The sequence below is a fragment of the Theobroma cacao genome, chromosome 9 (genome assembly GCF_053813885.1).
Source record: "Theobroma cacao isolate CCN51 chromosome 9, ASM5381388v1, whole genome shotgun sequence".
Lineage (NCBI taxonomy): Eukaryota > Viridiplantae > Streptophyta > Magnoliopsida > Malvales > Malvaceae > Theobroma > Theobroma cacao.
The window spans coordinates 114,539-129,837 of record NC_142647.1 but is presented as its reverse complement, the minus strand read 5'-3'; the positions used below and the strand labels follow the sequence as shown (position 1 = coordinate 129,837).

General features: G+C 39.3%; 2 protein-coding genes across 2 annotated transcripts; both read left to right on the top strand.

The window, feature by feature from the left end:
- The first annotated feature begins 939 nt into the window (after positions 1-939).
- On the top strand, positions 940-10,456 carry DCAF1 (DDB1-CUL4 associated factor 1). Its single transcript, XM_018127521.2, has 14 exons — positions 940-1,415; positions 1,894-1,972; positions 2,188-2,304; positions 2,403-2,581; positions 2,698-3,568; positions 3,682-3,779; positions 3,864-4,287; positions 4,569-5,171; positions 5,273-5,455; positions 5,652-6,212; positions 6,440-6,550; positions 7,325-7,443; positions 7,578-9,195; positions 9,655-10,456. The coding sequence occupies exons 1-14, from the start codon at positions 1,141-1,143 to the stop codon at positions 10,345-10,347; spliced, it is 5,931 nt and encodes a 1,976-aa protein (XP_017983010.1). The 5' UTR covers positions 940-1,140; the 3' UTR covers positions 10,348-10,456.
- A 593-nt stretch (positions 10,457-11,049) lies between these two features.
- On the top strand, positions 11,050-14,984 carry LOC18587563 (uncharacterized). The gene is made up of 6 exons (XM_088809592.1): positions 11,050-11,367; positions 11,495-11,587; positions 11,679-11,917; positions 12,036-13,045; positions 13,150-13,237; positions 14,430-14,984. Exons 4-6 carry the CDS (start codon positions 12,903-12,905, stop codon positions 14,433-14,435), a joined length of 237 nt encoding a protein of 78 aa, XP_088665718.1. The 5' UTR covers positions 11,050-11,367; positions 11,495-11,587; positions 11,679-11,917; positions 12,036-12,902; the 3' UTR covers positions 14,436-14,984.
- Positions 14,985-15,299: the final 315 nt, after the last annotated feature.

Genomic DNA, 15,299 nt, shown 5'->3' with positions numbered 1-15,299 from the left:
TTATTTAAAAAATTTTAAATAAATTTTTATTTTTATTACTTTTAATCAAAATTTATACTTTTATTTTGAATTAAATAAATTATTTTAATTAATAATTGATTAACTATTATTAGTTAAAATATTATATGTTATTCTATATTATTTTGATGGGGCATGATGACATGTAATAACAAATGATAACGTGATATATTAATGTAAAAAACAATAAACGTTATTTTGACTAATTACAATTAGTCAAACTTAGTTATAAATAAAAGTTTAATTGAACAAAATAAAAGAATAAGTGATGATTTGAATTTTCTTAAATAATTTGAAATTTTTTTAAATATTATGTTTATGTATAATATAAATATTATAATAAATAAGATTTTTGATTAATTTAAGTAATGATTAATAATTAAAACATAATTTTTTATTAATTCAATTAATTTTTTTAACACATTAATTTAATTTAATAAAATTTTCTTTGATCGAATTAACCATTTATACAATTTTATCCAGTACAAAAATACTCAATCAAAAGCCAAAAATAAAAAATAAAAGATGTAAATTCTATAAATTATGATTCCATGTAAAACTCTATGTTTACATCTCAATTAAATATGATCACATAGAACTCTTTTCATTTTCCGATTTAGAGATAGGGATGATTATGTGCATATATCAACCTTTTCTTTAAAAGTTAAAAAATATGTGGTGAAATTCTGTTAGATTGAGAAAAGTAAGAGTTCCACACAACATCCTTCTTATAATAATAATAATAAAATTTTTAAACGAACAAGTTTAAAAGATATAAAATAATAAAAAAAAGAAAAATAAAAAATAGAGACGGGGCGGAGTGGAAATGGGTTAGGGGGTCGGGTAGAATCGAGAGGCTTCGGATCCCCTTTGCCCTTTCTCCGCCCCTGCTTATAAAAGCGGAAAACAGCCAGGGTAGAGTTTCTTTCCAATTTCCATTCCCATTGCGTCGAGAAGGAGCCTCCTCCCTACTCGTTACTCCCTTGGACCTATCACCTTTTTGGTTTTTTGTTCTTCGATTGGACCTATCATTTATTCTTCTTCATCATAGTAATTCAATATATTCCGCTTTCTCTCTCTTTTTTTAAACCTGTAAATAAAATTCGAAATAGTAGCTTAGACATGGAGGATATGTCCAACCAAGGCCAAGCTCCCAACCCAAATCCTAATCAAAACGAAAATCAGAATGAAGCGGAAGAGCAGCCGCCCGCAGAAGGAGAGGAGCAGCAACAAGAAGAAGAAGAAGAAGAAGACGAGGAAGAAGAAGGGAGGAGGGAAGACGAGGAATTGATGGCAAAGGCGCAGGCTCTTATGGAAAAGATCACTTCTTCTCCTGATAACCCTAATCCTACCGTTCTTTATGCTCTCGCCTCCCTTCTCGAAGCTCAGGAGTCTTTGTAAGCTCTCTCCTTCTCTTACTTATTTATTCATTTATTTTTACTAAATAGATTTGCTCTTTTAAATTTATTTCTACTAAACAGCCAAGGAAATGCTTGCACAGTGTAATTTAATACTACTAGTATACTTTTATTCATACGTTTTCCCCGTGCTTGATGGTTCATATGCCTATTCTTTCGTCCAATGCTAAATTACGAAAAATAAGTTTGGCGGTGGAAGCAATGTTCGCCTATATCTGTGCTACCTTCCAGTCCTGGTTCTCTGGAAAATCAAACAAGGTGCTTCAAAATGAACCACAACAACTGCACACAATACATATATTAAGCTTATTGAGAGCCTGATATGTAAATTGTATGGATGGGCAGTAATGTCCCAATGCTTTTCTCTTTTTCATATTATCCAGTAGTTATTTTTCATGGCCGTATCTATCTTGCATACTTTACAGATGTTTTTAGTTCTTTTTGTATTTAATTTTAGATACCTTCAAGAGAACAGTCCTTCTTCCAGTAGTGGTCGTGCCTCTCATAATATTGGACGCCTGGGAAACTTAGTCAAGGTAATTAACTTTTCTTTGTTGATCGGTTATTTTTCCTGCTTTTCCTGTTTTCATGCATGAATTTGTTATTATTGTACTTTAAGCTTGGTCTCTGGCAGCTTTCTCTTTCTCTTTCTCATTTTATTTTTATTGTTATTTAGACAAGATATGATTTTGAGCGCATTATTGCTCATTTGACCAAAGTTCTTACTTGGAGCTTTGCCCTTTGCTTTCAGGAGAATGATGAGTTTTTTGACTTGATATCTTCAAAGTTTCTTTCTGAGAGTAGATATTCAACCTCTCTCCAGGCGGCTGCTGCAAGACTTCTTCTTAGCTGTTCTCTTACTTGGATTGTGAGATTTTCTTTTTAGTCGAATGTATTTAATTCCTCTAGTTTTGTTTCAACTTTATGGGATATTTTCTGACTTAGTGAGCTGTAAATGGGTCACAGTATCCTCATGTTTTTGAAGAACCAGTTTTGGAGAATATTAAAGTTTGGGTGATGAATGAGACTGCCAGATATTCTATTGAAGATAACAACTGCAAGCATGACTTGGCCAGAAAGGAAGCCTCTGATGCTGAAATTTTAAAAACCTATTCCACTGGACTTCTTGCTGTGTGTTTGACAGGGTCTGCTCCTATCTTGATGTTTATGTTTCTCTCTTTATTCTGTTCTTATATGCCTGGCTAGGGCTCATTATTTTGTTCTTCATCTGACCATTCTTATCATTATTGTATGGTTGCAGTGGTGGTCAGGTAGTGGAAGATGTGTTGACTTCTGGGTTGTCTGCTAAGCTTATGCGTTATCTTCGTGTGCGTGTCCTTGGGGAGATTACTGCAGGTCAAAATGATGCCTGCCATTTAACTGAAGGTAAGAGTTTATCCAGTGCTGCTTCTTTTAGAAGTAGAGATGAAGGTCGAGGGAGGGTTCGGCAAGTTCTAGAGACTACTCATATAGATGATCCCAGAATAATAGATGAGAAATCTTTAGATGATCAATGTGCTGAGTGGGATCGAGATCGAAGCACTAATCGGCAATTACGTGGAGAGGAGTGTTGGGTTGCTGACAGACAACCTCCTGATGGGGTGGCTGAGGCGGTTGACATGCATGATGTAGATGCTGACAGTGAGGAAAGATGGCATGTTCGAGATGTTCGTGATGGAAAAATGAGATTTAGAGATGTTGATGAAAATGGGAGAGATGACTCCTCAAGGCGCAGGATAAACCGTGGATCTGCAAGGTCTAGAGGTAAGGGAAGGACCACTGAAGGGGCTATGGAGAATGAACAGTCACTAACCTCTCCAGGATCTGGAAGTCGTTTTGGGCAGGCACGTAGTATGAGAGACAGAAGTTCGTCTAAAAATTTAGATGGGAGAAAGGTGTTGGAGCCAAAGAAGTGTGTGGGAAAGACCAATGCTGATGATCTTGTAGCGGAAAGAGAGGATAATGATGAGTGCTTTCAAGGATGCAGAATTGGAAGTAAAGACTTCTCTGATCTGGTAAAAAAAGCAGTTAGAGCTGCTGAAGCTGAAGCTAGGGCAGCCAATGCACCTGTTGAAGCTGTGAAAGCAGCTGGTGATGCTGCTGCTGAAGTTGTCAAGTGCGCTGCTTTAGAGGTGCCAGGCTGTTCTCATGATTCTGTTTGTTTTCATTTTCCCTTTCCCCCCTCCTCAAAACAATTTCTTTTGAATGAGATTCATTCTCATTTATTTTTGTTTTCTACCCTCAGGAGTTCAAAACTACTAACAACGAAGAAGCTGCATTATCGGCTGCTTCCAAAGCGGCAACTACTGTTGTTGATGCTGCTAATGCCATTGAAGTTTCAAGGTGGGTACTTCTTGTTGACAGACGTTTTATTTGGGTTTCCATTGCCTAGTGCAAGTGGTAATACACCTCATTTGTTGATCACAGGAACTCCACTAGCACAAGTGCTGATCCAATAAATGAAAGTGCTGCTGAAACCGAAGTAAATGAGGATGCTGAAGAGTATTCTATTCCCAATGCTGAGCAGCTTGCCCAGCTGAGAGAAAAATACTGTATTCAGTGCCTTGAGACTTTGGGTGAATATGTTGAAGTCCTTGGGCCTGTACTGCATGAAAAGGGTGTAGATGTCTGTCTTGCCCTGTTGCAACGAAGTTCCAAGTTGGATGAAGCATCAAAGGCTATGTCTCTTTTGCCTGATGTGATGAAGCTAATTTGTGCTTTGGCTGCCCATCGGAAGTTTGCTGCATTATTTGTTGATCGGGGTGGCATGCAAAAACTGCTTGCTGTTCCAAGAGTTGCTCAAAATTTTTTTGGTCTTTCTTCTTGCTTATTTACTATAGGTTCTCTTCAGGTATGCTTATAAACTAAATGTTACACTTTATGATGTATTATCATACTATATACAATGTCTTTACATTTCCTGAATTTTAGGAATTACCATGAATTTTTAACTGAAATTCTTATAACTATATATGGAGGTCACCATCCTATAAAGGAGTAAATATTTAAGAAACTTGGAGTTTTGAAGATGTTTTTCCTGGCTTGAGAGTATTTGAGAAACTATGTGATTTGAGCCTTTACAAATTGCAAGTAGAGGACTACCATAATGTTATTTTCTTCTTGCACTTTTAGGGAATAATGGAACGCGTCTGCGCTCTTCCTTCTGATGTTGTCCACCAGGTGGTTGAGTTAGCTATCCAACTTCTTGAATGTTCCCAGGATCAAGCTCGGAAAAATGCAGCATTGTTTTTTGCTGCTGCATTTGTGTTCAGAGCGGTGCTTGATGCTTTTGATGCTCAAGATGGTTTACAGAAACTACTGGGCCTTTTAAATGATGCTGCTTCAGTAAGATCTGGGGCAAATTCTGGTGCATTAGGTTTGTCTGGAACAACGTCATTTCGGAATGATAGATCACCGTCAGAGGTACTGACATCCTCAGAAAAGCAGATAGCTTACCATGCATGTGTTGCTTTGCGGCAATACTTCAGAGCTCATCTTCTTTTGCTTGTTGATTCCGTACGTCCAAATAAAAGTAACCGAAGCGGGGCACGGAATATTCCAAGCACCAGGGCAGCATACAAGCCACTTGACATTAGCAATGAGGCTATGGATGCTGTGTTTCTGCAGTTACAGAAGGATCGGAAGCTGGGTCCTGCATTTGTGAGAACTCGGTGGCCTGCTGTTGAGAAGTTTTTGAGCTGTAATGGACATATTACCATGTTGGAATTGTGTCAGGTTTCCTGCGTTAAACTTCTTCATTTGCCCCCCACTCCCCCCGTGGGTTATCATTTTCTGCCTCATCTTTTGATAATTTATTCCTCTTGTAATCTTTGTAGGCCCCTCCTGTTGAGCGTTACCTGCATGACTTGCTTCAGTATGCTCTAGGTGTTCTGCACATTGTTACATTGGTGCCTGTCAGCCGCAAGATGATTGTGAATGCCACCTTGAGCAATAATCGTGCTGGCATAGCGGTTATTTTGGATGCAGCAAACAGTGCTAGTAGTCTTGTGGACCCTGAGGTGCGCATGTGCTGTGATATTGTGATGTTGTTGTTCTAGTAAATAATGCTAGCACTTACGTGGGCCTTTTTGTGATATCGTGTTTATGGCTTTGAAAGTACTGTTGTTATTCTTGGATGCTGAAAGTAGACTTTTGAGTTGTATGTTAACTGGTTTAGCCACTAATCTTAACCTCCTTTTGATTTTGTTGTTGCAGATTATACAGCCAGCTCTTAATGTGTTAATCAATCTAGTCTGCCCTCCACCTTCAATCAGCAATAAACCATCCTTACTAGCTCAAGGTCAGCAGTTTGTTTCTGGACAAACCACAAATGGTCCTGCTGTGGAAACTAGAGATAGAAATGCAGAGCGCAATGTTTCTGATCGAGTGCTTTACATGGCTAATCAGAGTGACATGAGAGAGCGGAGTGGAGAGTCGAATTTGGTAGATAGGGGCACTGCAGCAGGCACCCAGTCCATCAGCAGCAATGCACAGACACCTGTTTCTGCTGCTCCGTCTGGGTTGGTTGGAGATCGTAGAATATCCTTAGGTGCTGGAGCAGGTTGTGCCGGCCTTGCTGCACAATTAGAACAAGGATATCGTCAAGCAAGAGAGGTTGTCCGTGCCAATAATGGCATAAAGGTTCTACTGCATCTCCTCCAACCCCGCATATATTCACCTCCTGCTGCTTTGGATTGTCTTCGTGCCCTTGCATGCCGAGTCTTGCTTGGTTTAGCCAGAGATGAGACAATTGCACACATTTTGACCAAGCTTCAGGTAAACATGGATTATGCAATGCTTATAATAGATTAGTACCACATTCTATCTGATTAATATCTTCTTTGTAATTTTACCATTTGTCATACTTTTCTGGATTCAAAAGTTCACTGCTTCACTCCTCTCTCATTGCTTACCCTGAAAAAGATGAATATTGTTAAGATCTATTTGATATGGTGATATAGTCATTGGTTAATGCTACTAGTTTAAACTTATCATTGTTTAAGGTTGGGAAAAAGCTATCGGAACTGATACGAGATTCAGGTGGCCAGACACCTGGAACTGAGCAAGGAAGGTGGCAATCTGAACTTGCCCAGGTGGCAATTGAGCTAATTGCTGTAAGCATTTTTACCTGCTACTCTCCGCTGGTTGCATGCTTCGTTTTGTGCAAAAGGCTATTTTCTTTTACTGCAATGTCATACCTGTTGCCTAGCATGATTAGACTAGAATATGTTAAAAGCTATGCTTATAATCTTCCGGCCTGATTTTTGCAAACGATTGTGGTTATGGAGTGCGTCTTTTACAACCTGGTATATTCAATGGGAGATAAAAGCTTCTTTGTAATTAACCTTAGAATCAATGCTTTATTCTTTGATATATTTATTATTCGCCTTGTGATGACCCCTCAAATATTCAATCAAGAAGTGGTTGGTATAGAACCATCAATCATAAGCACTTTAAAGTTGACTTCTCTTTTCCCAAAATGCAAATAATAGGGTTTAGGGACCAAATTTTGAGTCATTGTTTAACCCTAAATTTTTTTCATTAATGCAGAATTTAGCATCATATGCTACCTATTAGCACAGGTTTCAGAATAACTTGCTTTCGATGATTTTGCTTGTTTTTGTTGAGTTGTAGTACTTCTGTTCTATGATACTTACTGGATGAGTATTTATATTTCTTTTTGTTTCTTTTGTTCGTTTGATATTAATATCACTGGACTGAAAGCATTATTATTGATTGTTATATTAAGTATTTTTTATTCTTTCTCTCATGCATGCATGACTTAAGCTTACTGTCCCAATAAATGAAAATGACGTGGTGAACATATTTTTTGCTTGTACTTAAATTTATAGGAGATTGATTCTCAGCATTTGTCTATGATGTGTTAGATTGTTACAAATTCTGGTCGTGCAAGTACTCTGGCAGCTACAGATGCTGCTACACCCACTTTGAGGCGCATAGAGAGAGCTGCTATTGCTGCTGCCACTCCTATTACTTACCATTCGAGGTATATTTTTGCAGTGATAGTTTATGATTCATCATCTTTTGAACTCTTCACTGTTTCGTTAATTCATATATTTTGGCTCTTCTTATTCATTCTGTGCTGTTGTTTCCACATGCCCATGAATCATGAAACTACAGGGAACTTTTGCTTCTTATTCATGAACATCTACAGGCATCTGGTCTGGCTGAAACTGCTGGTTCACTTCTGAAAGAAGCTCAATTGACACCTTTGCCGTCCTTGGCTGCCCCATCATCTCTTGCACACCAAGCCTCCACACAAGATACTCCTTCAATACAACTCCAGTGGCCCTCAGGTCGTATATCTGGTGGATTTCTCTGCAGCAGACCAAAGATTGCTGGCCGTGATGAGGATGTTAATTTGAAGTGTGATTCAGCTTTGTCTTTAAAGAAGAAATCACTTGTTTTCTCGCCCACTTTTGGGTTACAATCAAGAAATCCGTTTCAATCCCAAGATTTGCAACCATCTTCTGCCAGGAAAGTACTCACTAGTTCAAAACCATGTCCTTTACTGGCAAGTGTATCAGAAACTCCTACAGATTCTATGCTGAAAAGTAACCTTGATATGGAATCACAATGTAAGACACCCCTTGTGTTGCCAATGAAAAGAAAGCTATCCGACTTAAAGGATACTGGTTTGGCATTGTCTGGGAAGCGGTTCAACACTGGTGATCATGGATCACGATCTCCAGTTTGTCTGACACCCAATACTACTCGGAGAAACTGTCTGCTTGCAGATGCTGCTGCATTCACACCAACTTCTACTTTAAGGGATCAACATGTTCGAGCAACACCGAGCAGCATAATCGATTTGTCCGATGACAACCTATCTGGTAACTCTCATGGGGGACATATGACACCTTCCTCCCAAGTTGGGTTTCTAAATGATCCCCAACCCAGCAACTCAGAACGTTTAAGTCTCGATACTATAGTTGTTCAGTATCTAAAGCACCAGCATCGTCAGTGCCCTGCTCCTATAACGACTCTGCCACCACTATCTCTTTTACACCCACATGTTTGTCCTGAGCCAAAACGAAGTCTTGATGCACCATCGAATATCACTTCACGGCTTGGTACTCGTGAGTTCAGGAGTGTTTATGGTGGAGTCCATGGAAATCGTAGGGATCGTCAGTTTGTTTACAGTAGATTCAGGCCATGGAGAACTTGCAGGGACGATGCTGGCACTTTGTTGACATGTGTCTCTTTTCTGGGAGATGGCTCCCATGTTGCAGTTGGTAGCCATGCTGGTGAGCTAAAAATTTTTGATTCCAACAGCAACAATGTGCTGGACAGCTGCACAGGCCATCAGCTTCCTGTGACTCTTGTTCAGTCATATTTTTCTGGTGAGACCCAAATGGTTCTCTCATCAACCTCTCAGGATGTGCGGTTATGGGATGCCTCTTCTGTATCAGGTGGGGCCATGCAATCATTTGAAGGCTGCAAGGCTGCTAGGTTCAGCAATTCTGGGAGCATTTTTGCAGCCCTATCTGCAGATTCCACCCAACGAGAAATTCTCCTTTATGATATCCAGACCTACCAGTTGGAATTGAAGCTTTCTGATGCCACAACTAATTCTACAGCTCGTGGTCATGTATATTCTCTAATACATTTTAGTCCATCTGATACTATGCTGCTTTGGAATGGTGTTTTATGGGACCGGCGGGTTCCAGGCCCTGTTCATCGTTTTGACCAGTTTACAGATTATGGTGGTGGTGGTTTTCATCCTGCTGGGAATGAGGTATAGAACCCTATTTCCACCATAGGTTGATTCTTTTGGTATTTTTGTTGCTGGTCTGTTTTATCGGTTGCTATCTCTTTAAACTCTTTGTTATAAAGCATTTTGTTCAGACCTCATTCAAATTCTTTTGTAGACTGTATCTTAAGTCAGTAATTTAGGTGGTTCACTAGGGTGATCTGTTTGTATGTGGAGGACAGTACAAATGGAAGCCTGTTCATTGAAACTTCGGAAGTTGGGAGGAATGTTCCAGTCCTTTACAATTATAATACGCCTCTTCTTATTGGCTTGTTACTAAAAATTTTTTTATGAGTGCATTTCATTTAGTTGTTTTATGATGCAAAATGAAGTTTTAGTGTGCATGGTCTGTTAACTGAAGCAGTCTTAAATATATTAGCTGGTTTTTTTTTTCCTGTCTTAAGTTTGCTTTTAAACTTTGGTTAATACTTTATCTTTCCACAGGTTATTATAAATTCTGAGGTTTGGGATCTGCGGAAGTTCAGGTTACTCCGAAGTGTACCTTCTTTAGACCAAACAGCAATAACATTCAATGCACGTGGGGATGTAATTTATGCAATCCTGAGGAGAAATCTTGAGGACGTGATGTCAGCGGTCCACACTCGACGTGTGAAGCACCCCCTATTTGCTGCTTTCCGCACATTAGATGCCATCAACTACTCTGATATTGCCACTATTCCAGTGGATCGATGTGTTCTTGACTTTGCAACTGAACCAACTGATTCCTTTGTTGGGTTGATTACTATGGATGACCAAGAAGAGATGTTTTCATCAGCCAGGGTTTATGAAATTGGTCGCCGAAGACCAACTGATGATGATTCCGATCCTGATGATGCAGAAAGTGATGAGGACGAGGATGATGATGATGACGACGGTGATATAGACCCAATACTTGGCCCAGATCTCAATGGGGATGGTGAGAGTGATGCTGACATTAGCAATGAGGATGATGACAGCGTGAGTGAACTTGATGATGATGATGGAGATTTTATGATGGATGATGTTGACTTCGATGGTGGAGGTGGGATATTGGAGATTGTGACTGAGGGTGAGGATGATGATGATGACAGCCAGTTGGTCGAGTCTTTTAGCAGTGGTGATGAAGAGGATTTTGCGGGCAATGGTTTTGGTTTCTAATTTTTTCTTTTTTAACGAGATAGGCAGAAATGTTGGTCACAATGCATTTAGAAATAGTCGAAATGCTTGTAATTATTGTTTCAAGGGTTATTATTATTATTATTTTTTATTTTGCCTAAGTTGTTAGTTACTTTTGGTTAGAAATTCCAGTAAGAGGGTGGGAGGAAGGGTGGATGTGGCTCTGTGCAAGGGCGGAGGAGAGCCAATTTTTTAATTATTTTGGTCCTGGTGTATGATGGTTGACAGTTGAGGGTTGGGTGCTACATGCCAATGCCAATGCCAATGCCATTGCCCTGCCAATGCCAACCGAATGAGGCCCACAAGTAGTTGGTTGGTGTGGGCTAAATTCGATACCCTCACCAAAGCCTATTTTGGCATCTGGGCTGTTGGCTATGTTATTATCATAGGATTCATTTTCCTTTTGTTTACGGGGCTCTACGATTATGGAGTCTATGTAATGCTAATGTCAAATAAATTGGAGCAGAGGCCTTAGCAATTAAGGGGTTTAAGGAATGAATTTCTGTCTTTCTTTTCTGGCTGTTTACGGCTACTAATTATTCGTCTAGTCTTGTTACTTGTTAGTAAACAATAAATATCCTGATTAAGAAAACGGATTGCCTCTGGTGCCCGAATAGAATAGAATAGACTAGTACTAGTATAGAGGCGAGGAGAAGAAGAGAGGGGCAAGCCATGGTAATGGTGACGGCGGTGGAGGTCCGAATCCATAGGAAATCACCTGCTCAAATCTTCCATTTCCATGCAGCTCCTTTGGAGACTATAACGACGACGTCCTCGCTGTGCGACCTGCTTCAGCATCACTTTCTTCAGAGTTGTTTCTACTTTCTACACCTTCTGTCAATACGTATAGACATCGTCAGATGCATGTGAATCTATGATCTCCATTCTTCGTTCTTTATTCTTCTTCTTGTTTCATAATATTAGCAGAAGATAGTATCACGGTTCTTGTTTGCAATGGAAAGCATCAATATCGGGCTAGAGATGACCTTGACGCATTTCTAGGTGATAAGACTGCTGAATTCGTGTCTTGGTCCTCTCTTCCTCCCTCCCAGGCCCTGGCTTCAATTAATTATTTGAGATCATTCTGTCATTGCTTCATTTTCACGACTCTCAAGTTTTGTATTTGTAGGTTATAGGATTTCCATTCTAGACATGCTTATCAAAAACTCATCAACACAAGCATTCAAGATGTGACAGTGTATCAGATGCTAACACCTTGCTGGTATTTTCGACTCTCATTCGTGCATTCCAATGGCTTTCCTCTCTTTTCCTTTGGGATCCAGTATTAATGTAGTTGCCCCTGGCCCTGGCAGTCCGATGATGACGACACTCATCCCCAACTTTCCAATGATTTCGCATCTCCTCAGCGTTTTTTAACACTCTAATACCCAGCACCAACAAGTTGTCGTTCCACTCCCAGCCCCACCCATGCCCAAATCAGAATAGAGCTGCTGCAACTGCCACTAATGATGCTGGAGAGTAGATTGCCCACAACAATTTCAATGGCCTGTGAAGGCTTCAGTTTCCAGAAATTTAAAATCCCCAATATCAGGTACCGGCATTCATTTTCAGAAATGTTTTGGACACCTTAAATTATGGCTGATGTATGCTCATAATGTTTCATTCCTGTGAACCGAAGATGTATCATGTGTGTTCATTTCTTCATGCAGACTACCTTCTTCGAAATCAATATGTACTACAAATGCTTCTGCAAGTTGTTCTTTTCCAAGACATGTTTGTGCAGTGCCTCACCAGGAGGTAGAACCGCGGGGTAGTGTTTGGGGTAGACTGGGCAAGCCGTGTGATGAATTATCTGTGAGCAGCAAAACTGAGCTGCATGATGCTGGCATTAGGGAGCAAAAAGTGCTTGACTAGCATGTATAAATGCATCTTGTGCCAGAAGGAGGAGCCAGTAAGAATAAGTATTTTGGTGAAATTAGCACTGGCCATGCAATTTGTGCAGTTTCTTCAGATACTGAGAGGAACATAGATATTGAATGCAAAGCCCCTTTGCAGGATTTGAAGAAACTAAACTTGGGCACAAAGGATCAAAAACTACTCCAAATTTTGTTTCGTTCTGTTCTTTGCCTACTTATTCTTTGTCATGAAATTAAAAAACAGCATGCCTGCACAAGCTGTGAGAAGCAGCTTTAGATAAACAGTTGAATATCTTTTTCCTTCTGCAAGATAGTATAGAATAGTTGTTAGCCAGGACTCTAGTTGAGTTTTTGTTGAAGCATAGGATCTTTTTCAGGAAGTACTAGATTTGAAACAAAGATTGCACCAAATTGAAACAAAAATGTCAAAAGCTTTGGACAAAGCAGGAAGGAAAGGAGGAAGATGGGAAAACAAATTTATTACTATCACATTCTGCTATTGTAACTTTCATATGAGGTGTGATTTCTTGGATGTATTAACTATCACATTCTGGTATGGTTATATTAAGAGTAGACAGTAGCAATCTCAGTTATGTGTTGCAGTTCAACCTCATGTAAATTGGTCAGCGCAACTCAGTAAAGGAGTACTTGTTCTCACTTATGATTTTTACCTCTAACAGAATACTAACCTGTCAGGTGCATTTTGGTGCTACTAAGGAAGCTTTATCATTGTATTTTGCCAAATGTGGGGTGGTTGAGAATGTGGTGATTTTAACTGACAAAGTAACTGGCCGGCCAAGAGGGTACATTCTTTAATTCAGCTAACCAGTTTTGGCACTAAAGGGAAAATCTTTTTTATTCCTGGTCAATAATGTGCTAATTGCATGTTAAATTTTCCTGGTTTTAGGTCTTCTTACATTACTTTTGCTGGCAAGGAGTCTCTTGACAAGGCAGTTACTTTGTGTGGAGCTACATTTGTCTCGAGAATTGTGAAGGTAAATAATTATTTGTCTCTGGGGCTGGGGGATTACTTGATAATGCCTGAAGATGTAAGGTGTAGGGTTGTTGGTTGATTGGATGAAATGGTTTGCACAAAGGTTCAAGCTTCCTTTCCTGGAGGGGTGTAGGATGGTTGGTTCGCTGAAATTATTTGCACAAAGGTCCAAGCTTCTATTTAGATTGACTTGATTGAAGTTGCAATTTTGAAAACCATATGACACTGGATAATTATGTTTTCTGATACTCTTTTACAAAATCATCATGAGATCCATGTCCATGTCCAAGGTTTGCCAGTTCTAATTTTCCTGCCATCCTCCAGCATAGTACATGAAGGATCGAAACATAGAATTGATGAAAGTGCGAGGATAGAGAAGAGACATTTTGAAAGAATCACTACAGCTTTCAAGTTGCTGCCTTCAATTTTTGAAGGCTGCTTGATATAAGACCGGTCTAGGATGATTGGGAAATATTGGATAGCTGATAAGTGTCTGTGGGCGAAAATAAGTAAAATAATGGTTAGAGATTAGTGATATAGATCTGGTTCAATTTGGAATATAGCACAGTGGTAAGAAAGAATATTAACTATCAGCATCATCGTAATAGGTTTAAGAATCAGTCCTGGGAAAATATCTCATGCTTTTTAGGAATTAGAACATTAATAGGGACAAATAAATTCTTTTTGGTCAAGTACAAATTTGAGGGAAGGGGGGGATTCGAACTTCAACTGTTTTGGGTAGGGAGGTATATGCACTTACAGTTGAGCCAAATGATCAGCTGCAATAGGGATAAATAATTGGTAGTACTAGTATCTTTCTTCTATGAACTTCCAATCCTTGATTTCCTTCAGTAGCCTAAACCAATGGCAAGGGAGTTAGCGGCAGCATGCCTTTGGTACGTTTGCAATTCGTCAGTTTTTCAGACTGGCTAGGCAAAAATTGTTGAGGTATAATTTAGAGGTTGGGAATGAAATTAACTATTTGTCGGCTGTCTCCATCCTCATACACTAAATATGGTGTTGCAGAAAGGGGTGAGCAATGCACTGGGGAGAAGCATTTAAACCCTTGATAGACGTAGCAGATATGGCTTTGGAATTTGGGAATATATGGTCTAGTTTCTGTTTTTATTCTCTTCAGGACTGATGAAGATCTGGGTGTTGTTTGTTGAATGAATGGTGTTAATGCAATGCAGGTCTGAAGGAAGGTGGATGCAGCTGCTGCAGTTTCTCACCTTAACTGGAAGACTATTCAGAGCAGAATATTATCCTGGCTCTCATCTGTGTTAGCCTTATCAGAACCGTCAGTTCCAGCAACTGTTGAACGAGGAGGAGTTATGGCCTCCATACAACAGCTTTCAGGTTAACTTGCTTCAGAAACGTTCAGGGGTAGAGACTTCATAACAGGTTGTGAAGCTGCAGATCCTTGGGAAATCCCTGGAATATAGTGTTGTAGAGGATAAAAAAGCTCCTGTAAATAAGAAATATGGTGGTTTTTCTCCGTTTGTTGTTTCTTTTGTTACCACTTGTTTTGGCATACCAATACTGGTTATTAGGGAAATCATAGGACTATGGGATACATAAAGTGCCGAGTTTTAAAGTGTTTGAATGATTGTGAAAAAAGGATGATTGTTATTGTAAATAAGCTCGCGCGGTAGTGCTAGTACTAGAGCACACCATTTCATGGTGATTGTAAGTTGCAATGTTAAGACTCGTTGAAACAGGCAACTCTGAGATTTGATTTAGCGACTGATGGAAATGTGTTTAGAATAAACCAAATACTTTACTAAAGTACTTATAATTAAAAAATATATATATGTATTTAGACAAGTCTTATTAAAGGCGTAGATGTGTCCAACACTGTTGATAAAATAATTGGGAAAAAAATTTGTAATGAAAAAAAAACAAGGAAAGTGAAGGGACGGCACGCGCGCTATTACGGGATGGAGGACCTCGAAAAAGCAAACAAAGCGAAGCTTTATCGACACGTGTACAGGAAATAGAGCGAGTGAAAAAGTGAAGAATAGTAGCGAGTGGTACTGGGTCTGGTCACAATAAAAACGAGG